The sequence below is a fragment of the Opisthorchis viverrini genome, assembly GCF_000715545.1.
Source record: "Opisthorchis viverrini unplaced genomic scaffold opera_v5_127, whole genome shotgun sequence".
In the NCBI taxonomy this organism is placed as follows: Eukaryota; Metazoa; Platyhelminthes; class Trematoda; order Opisthorchiida; family Opisthorchiidae; genus Opisthorchis; species Opisthorchis viverrini.
The window spans coordinates 1,064,478-1,072,634 of NW_008751785.1; the positions used below are offsets into that span (position 1 = coordinate 1,064,478).

The 8,157-nt window shown below is 45.8% G+C and overlaps 1 protein-coding gene across 1 annotated transcript in view; it reads right to left on the reverse strand.

Moving 5' to 3' along the window:
- Positions 1 to 3,040: 3,040 nt before the first annotated feature.
- The window catches only part of T265_06314 (hypothetical protein), a gene marked incomplete at both ends in the record, with an annotated part of 11,343 nt that continues 6,226 nt past the window's right edge, over positions 3,041 to 8,157 (reverse strand). Inside the window, 6 exons of the mRNA XM_009171541.1 lie at positions 3,041 to 3,911; positions 4,158 to 4,350; positions 4,626 to 4,756; positions 5,611 to 5,844; positions 6,771 to 7,634; positions 7,992 to 8,111. Of these exons, the coding sequence (XP_009169805.1) occupies positions 3,598 to 3,911; positions 4,158 to 4,350; positions 4,626 to 4,756; positions 5,611 to 5,844; positions 6,771 to 7,634; positions 7,992 to 8,111 (1,856 nt within the window). The remainder of the gene's footprint in view (positions 3,912 to 4,157; positions 4,351 to 4,625; positions 4,757 to 5,610; positions 5,845 to 6,770; positions 7,635 to 7,991; positions 8,112 to 8,157) is intronic.

Genomic DNA, 8,157 nt, shown 5'->3' on the forward strand with positions numbered 1-8,157 from the left:
TATTTGAAAGCCTTATTGTGAAGAACGGAGTAAAAATGGGAGGGAGAGAGACTTGGTGGTATCCTCTTATAATCATTCGGAGGCGCATACATCTTCAGATACTTATTTGGACGATGAGGGAACCCCCATTGAAGTGGACTAGAAGCCACTTGCACTAGAGGGTCACGTGGTCGCCATTATAGGGGGGAAGCCAGTCGCACCGAGGTAACCCAGACTCTTCGCAACCGATTGCACTTCCAGCTACCAGGTCAAATGTTGACCACTGCTTTCATCCACCCACCACCAATTGAGCACATAGAACAGTACTGTTTTGGGCAAACAATAAGCCGGCTTGAGTAATACCTCACCGTCGCTTCTGATGTGGGACACCTTCTTCGATTGAAGTCCCTGCTGAACAAACAAGCACACTTTCGAGGCTCATACGAGTTTTCGCTTTCGGACAAGTTTGGAAACAATCGGTAGTTTTATTGCTGGGTGGCGTTTAGCTTGTTAAACAAAAGTTTCGTCAGACCAAGTGACTGAGTGACGAGGTTGGTCGAGATCTAAGGCGGAAGAGGAACCAGTCAACAAAGTCAAGCTAAATCCGTGTTAGGTTTTGGCCAAAGGATTTTGAGCGCTGAGTGTTAGGCTGCATGACCGGATTCCGACAAAATATTCCATTACAACAGAAGAGGAATTTAATTGGATGTTTGATTTGAGTGAGAAGACAATAGGGGTATGTTCCATGACCATCTGCAGGGGGAACTAAAACAGTTCAGACTACAAAGCTGAGAACTAAACAAGATTCAGCTGAGGATCGGCGTGCCTACTCTGAGCTGTCTATTACACGAGACACGGTCTCTTACCTGTTTAACAAGAGAGCAAGGCACTCTGCCGGTGTGACTTATACAACCGTTAACCCCTAATCATTCATATATGATATTACGCTTGACAACGCAGTCGGCTAATGGCGTTCTGCGCATATCATTTCGACTAGTGGTGAATCTTTTTCAACCAAATTGCCGACGGCTGGTTAAGTCACCAACACAGTAACCTGCATTCTCTCCTTCATTACAAACACATCAGTTCAGTTTGCCATATCTACTTAGCAACGCCCTCTGATACGTAGAATTCAAGACAAAATCTCGCGAATTAAGCTTGCCGTTGCTAGTGTAACTAGGCTATGAATGAACACTACAGCTCTGACAAATCAACAGCGGAATAAGTTCCACAACGTCCCCGTTTCCCGCAAAGTCATCTTCCTGAGTTCCATGATATGATGTCCCAGCAGCAGGCCTTCTCTCATCAAATTTTAGCCTCGAATCTCATCGTCTGCATTCTATCCAGTCGGCTGCTGTTTTTCGTTTCATGTCAGTCAACGAAGTGAGTAATTAGCCCGCCTCACTCTATACATGTTCCCTAGACTTTTGTACAGCTGTAACCCTACGGGGTGAGTACGGTGATGACCTAGCAAAAGTGCCTTTTGTTTGTGGCGCCCAACATCAGCCCCGTCACGACTCATCCCCCCGGACACCAACAGACCGAACAGCTACGTTCCACCCTTCTGAGAGGGTCACAGTGTGAGTGAATAACCAATAAAGGCCGGGGAAGCAGTCATTTGTAGAAGCTTGCCGAAAAACACCTTTACCTAGACCAAACTCAGTCACCTAAAGTCTCATCTTACCTCTTGATGCACATGACGACTGGAGTAACCGCTAACTGATAGGCCAATTCATTCCACGGTCCTACAATTCTATTCCAACCCGAAACGTGCTGCTACGTTAAGTGCGCTTCGATTCCATGGTGACATAGGTTGCGCCAACAGATGTGCGGGGACCGTGCAGTAATAGGATCACTCAGTCAAATCACGAAAAATCGTGTTGGACTCAGCGGCCAAAAGTTCATAGTTCAAATACAAAACACCTGACATTTTCAACACAGTGTAAGATTTACCGCCGTTTTTTATTCGGAAAGCAAAGAGCCATGAAACTATAGCGGTGCGTGCTACCATGGTACCAAACACCATGTATATAATTTGAGTTTAGTTGTTCAGCCAATGGCTGCCTCTGAGCCGCGTTCACCGTACTTAAGAACGAGACTGTACACGGCAACTGCGTGGAATAGCTTGGTGCTTGGCTGTTCTACCGATTTGTTTGGCATGAGTAGACTGCAGTAACAAAACGAGATAAGTGTACGAAGAGTAGGATGGTGCGAGATAGAAGATAGTCCCTCAGGTGGCGTACACCCTCTACAACCAAAGATGAAGCCGCAGCGGGCGCTCCTCATCGTACACAAGAAATGGGATTATAAACTCATCGAAATTTCCGAAGTCTAGCTTCTCAGCTATAGTTTGGCGCGTGAGAACACCACACTTGACTGGCATAAACAGCTGTCCGTAGATCACTAGTCCCATGTTACACTGGGATCCAGAACCCTGAGGCCCCGATCACTCGCCTGAGCCGCGCATGCCTAAGCGTGGTATGGCTCATACTCGAGGCCACACAGTAACTTTGGATCAAGTGAAGGTTCACCAAGTCCTAAGCGGCTTACTGTTAGATTCTTTTAGGTTGTGCCGAAATTCGTAATGTACAGCACGTCGCTTTGCCAGACAATACATATTCCCTGGAGATGTCACGCTGCCATTCCTCGCCAACCGTCATTCCCTGAGCGGTACCCCAAGGTTGGCCCGATACACTCATCCCACTAAATGACCTATGCTCTATCAAACCTAAAAGGTTTTGCTCGAATGCTTGACCGACTTCACTTGTGGATCTCACCGTGATGTCCTAGATGTGGTCAAATTGATCCAAGAATAAAACGTACGAAGCTAATCCAAAATCGATGGGGTTGTTTGCGTTTGATTTATGTGGTCTCAAAAGATGTCTAGTCGACATCAGCTACGTCTGCTGCTGAGAATTCTTGGCTCCTTCTGTGGACAGTCAGACGTTGCTCCTCAAAGAGGCGTCAAGAATGGGTTGACAAAGGTCGGGGAACGCACATACCTGATGAACTTAAGAAGTGCAAAACCGGTCGTGGGTAGTCGAAGCATTTCGATCAACCTTGTGAGTAGTTTTATTAGGGAAAAACAGCAGTATAGTTATATCAGAGAAAACGGAGTAATGATTAGCGCTAGTAAAAGCACATTTCGAATCGACTCAAACAGTGAACGATTGCAACAGTCATTGATAAACTCTCCGAGTTCAAAATCAAGATCGCAAACTAAGTGGTGTATGAATCAAGACGGATGATAGAAGCACGAAACATTCTAATAAAATGAAAGTTGACAGCTGAAAGGAAAACAGACAGTCGAAGATGAAAAGACGTTGGCCGCAACACACGTGCAGAGTAAAAATGACGACCGTCAGGGAAGTGCCTCGACACCCGATTGATTTGTCTCCTTTTATTACCCACATTGTTTGAATCAACGACGGTCGACAGTCAAGGAAATATCAAACTATTGTAAATAACAAAGCAAATCATAACAATTCCGGGAGTTTTTCACTCTCATGTGATTGTGAGTGGAATCCGTAAAACGGCAGGTCGAGAGGTCAAACAGAAAGTAGACTTTAAACACAGCAACATAAAACCGCCTATGAATGGAGACAGACAGACTGTTGGTCAGTGTTTGATAAGGCTGGGCAATTGACGCTCCGGAATCGGTTTGAATGTACGGCGTAACGGTTTGTGGGCGAACAAGCTCCCAGTCGAATTGTGCCATAGTTGCCAGCAAGCGGGACAAAAGTAACGGAAGCATTCGAAATCTCGACAAAAGTATATTCCCGGACTGTTCTGACAGCTATTGCAGAGCGAATCTTCAAGGTAGGGGTCAATCTGAATGGTTTTTATGAACTTTGATGTGCGTATATCCACGAAGTTGGCTGTAACAGCTTTCAAGTAACTTTTGTAACTTGAAAATGCCACCCGTCCGGAACCTGAAGAAAGGGGTGCAAAGTGGAGTGACAAGTTGCTTCATCGATTACCTGCCGTAATCAATCAAAATCAATGAAAATGTCCTCATTTTCTCATACTTGCCAGTTCACCAAACATTGTTTGTTTTGAACAAGCGAAAAAATAACACTCAAACTACCACAAAATGCTTGAAAGTACTGTGGTTTTGATGTTAGCATCACGTGACACACAAGCGAGTGGACAACTAGTAGTGGAACGGTTACGCTCACCAATCGGGTACTTGTATTTGTCGGTATCGAGAGCGGCGAAAATCACGTTGCCGAAAAGATCATTCATGATGGTAACCAATGCTTCTGCAGTGATCATGCCATGCAGTGCACCAATGAAGACTGTTCTCTTTGTGTCTGGTCTATAGGGACCCGATTTGGTATACTGGCTGTCACTTATCGCCCAAGGAATGACCTGTGAAATGACAGAATGGAAAATAATTGACCTCAGTTAGGATGGGTTTGAAATTTCTGAAGCATGTAGCACCTGCGGGTATCTACACATCCCACGTGGACATTTTACCAACAAGTTCATCCAGAGTAATGACAGATGCTGTCAGCTGATATCAGATGATACCAGATGATTGTTTGTAAAACGCACGCAGGCTCAGAAAATGTTCTGTGCTACCGTTTCTAGGACTCTCAACACTAGGACTGTGTTGAACAAAAGTATCATTCGCTTGTGCTTACTTGAACATCTTTTGATCGAAAGCGCGAACTGGAAATTGTGTAGTAATCACCTCCCCTTGTTGGGTCCCGAACGCACGCGTCGATCAAATCGGTCACAGACGATTCGTGATCAAAAATGAGATAACAGTAACCTGGAATGTACAAAACGGCAAACAAGGTTCTTTACTCATTGGAAACCAAGAGAACTGGCCCATAGAAACAACCAAATATTACCATGATGAGGCAGAGGACCCATGGGGCCTTCAGTCGTGAATAGCCTTCCGGGCCACGCTTGATGCGACGGCAAAGCGAACACAGAAGGACTAAATGGTCATGACCTTCGGGGGTGGTCGCCAGTGAACTACAAACACTGCATATTTTGTCGCCAGATTCCAAACGGAATAGTCCGTATGGAATTCACAACCTTGTCCATAAAGTTCTCTTGAGGAACCTGCTGGTTCTAGTTTGTTTTCGTAACTCGTATGACAGTTGTTCGTTCAGCTGTGACAGGGAGAAATCACACCCGAAATATCTATCGAATGGACCAGTGTGAGTGACTGTCGGCTGAATAGCTAAAAGTCGAAAATTGAAATGTACCCAGCCGTCCACATTAAACTGTTCATGCATCTCAGAGGAATCTGGAAAGTTTATCCCAAATTAGTTTAGAGAATGATTTGCACATCATGGAGAGACTGCCGCCATTAATGGTAGCCCTTTTCGCTTAATTCTTTATCTGTGATTTGTCAGCACTTCAGATATCAGCAACACGATTGCATTCTACTGTATGCAACGCCATTAATAAATGAAAACAGCAGTGAGACTGGATTAGGCTAACCGTAAACAATACGGTCCCGTTTGAAGTGCGCGCTGTTCACCCCGGCCCAACCCAACTCGGCCTCGGTCACGTGGTGGTCCGATCAATTATGCATCCGCAATACGCTACTTTGACCAATGCAGCAGCGAGTAGTTATGAGGAAATTAATGGCCTAGCGTCATTACGACATACCTTTTGGTGATGGGTTTCGACTTCGAATCGCACTGAATTGGGTTGCATCCTGTTGGGGCCACGACACTGTCACATTTCCAAAACGAGAAAACGCCATAATCAGATCTTCACTGGTACTATCCCATGGAACGCCACCGAGAAAAACTTTCCTTGAAAACGCCATTGAACGACAAACCCGAACAGGTAGCTTTCCTGACCAATGGTAAGCCGCTTCTCTCCTCTGTGCAAGGGTACCTTGAAAAAGTAACAAACTTTTAATCGGCCCACATCCAAAAGGATTCTTCAAACAAAACACTACATCGGAAACATTCCAGTGAGTTCGTTGTTTCCGGAAAACTTGCTTAAAAAACTTAGTAACAGTAACAGGCGATTAGCTACTGTGAAACTCAGGGGAGGCACGGTAGCGGAGAAATTGCCAGTTTGCCAAAACCTAGAAAAGAGCAATGGAAGAGCCACAGCCGGCTTCGAATCATGGAATTTCCCGTTAGTATTTCGGCCCCATAAGCGTCGAGCACGTATGATTGTGTCCTCATGGGTTGAGTCATTGTGCGTACAACCAACTAATGGTGAATCTAATAAGGGAGAACAGTGACTGCTATCATAATCAAGAGGTGAACAGATAAAAACCCCGCATGCAACACAGGACAGGCAATGAAACGACTCACATTACCCCTCAAGAAGTGGGCCTTCATCTGTTGCACTGCAAAACCGCATTGTAACAACAGAGAACCGCTTCAATCTGTGTACTAGATAGATAAATCCCAAGATGAGGAAAGCCAACTCAAAAAAACGTAAGTAGTTATTTGGAGTGAAATACACGACTCGTGCCAACTAAACCCTCAAACATCCGGAGATGTTCAGCTGGTTATTACAGTTCTTTTTTGTAAATCGTACCCTCATCAGCGTCGTCCGGGCACTGTTGTTCTGATCAGTCCTTACCAGAGAAAAACAGCGCCCTACTTGGCTTTCACTCGTATCAGTGCTCAAACGTCACTTCTGTTCGAGCACTGATCAATGCACAACCTCAGCTGTCCCAGGATTGGTCATCCTCAGATCATTCACCCTAACAATTGTACTGGAACTGAGCTGGGTCAGTAGTAGGAAAAATTCAACTAAATTTCTGAAGGCAAGCGCCGCAAGAGTTAGAATGTCCAACTCACTTGCTGAAGTGCGATAGACGTTTGCAGCCCGTTCAATATCACTTTCTAAGGAGCACAGAAAACGTTTATACGGTTCCGCTAGACGTGCTATTTCTTCATTCAGGTTGCTGGTAGATGCCATCGCTTGTTGAGTCAGATTTGGTACTATGCCGTTTTCATTGTACGAAGATAAATTGAGCTGGTTCACACTGGAAGTTCGCTCCCGTAATTGTCTGCACCGATTTGTCATTGCTGTTTCCTGTAGACCCGCCAATAAGGCTGAAAGTGCAGGAGCGCAGCCAGTGTCGTTTCCAATACATTGTCTCAGTTGGTTATTGAGCAATCCGAGGAGCTGGTCCGCACTGGTGCCCAACAGTCCGGCTAGCATAGCTACAGGGTTGGTTGTGCCCGTTCCGGAGTGATTCACTGGTCTTGTGCTGTGTAGATCTGCGTTATTGCGGGGCGGTGTACTGGCTGTTGGTGGATAGCACGTTGTTACGGACGAATCGACTCTGTTAGGACGGTCATTTCTTTCCAACAAAATGTCTTGTGTTTGTCCGACACAGCCATCCACAGAAGTGCCAACACCTGGTGGTTGATAGCCAGGCCCCCTCACTGCCTCATCCAGACTGACTTGCATGGGTGTTGTTTGTCCCGATCCCCTAAGACTGGTGAGTTCCGTCTGAGGTTCAACACTTGCTGACGGTCTGGGCGAACGGTTTGCAGGTAAAGTTGGTCGAGACAGTGAGGAGTTCGACTCAGTACTCCAATTGGGACGCTCCTGTTTGAGTTCTGCAGGTAGGCTGCTCGCACTGAAGACCAACTCGGGAAATTGATTGGCCAACAGACGAGTCAGTAGTTCTTGGGTTGCTGTGCCCATTCCAACTGCAAAGCAAGCAAAACAAGTGATTGTTAGCTAGCGTAATCTTCTGAAAAAATGAACGAAAAATTAGTCTTCACACTTGGTTGCACACTAACTACAACATGGCTGGTCGTCATCATCATCAATCATCAAACAACCATGATTTATTTGAAAGACTTATAGTGAGGAAAAGAATGAAAGTGTACAGAGAAGGGACTTGGTGCTAACTTACTACACTCATTCAGGGAATCTGGATAGAAACTGACAACAAGATCGCAGTCTCCAACCAGGCGCAGCCAGGATCACGCGGTCCCCATTCCGGCAGGCGAATAGCACCGACTGCACCCAAACGTTTCGGGATTTCTTTCATACCCCTCTACCAAGTGGAGGGTTGGTCATCTCTCTGAGTTCGGTATGAAAAACAGCACTCTTCGGCAAACGATGGTTAGGCATACACAACACATGTCTCAAACAACGCAGTTTCTGGTGCTGGGCACGTTCTTCAATGGAAGTACCCGTTACACAACCGGTGCACAACCGAAAACT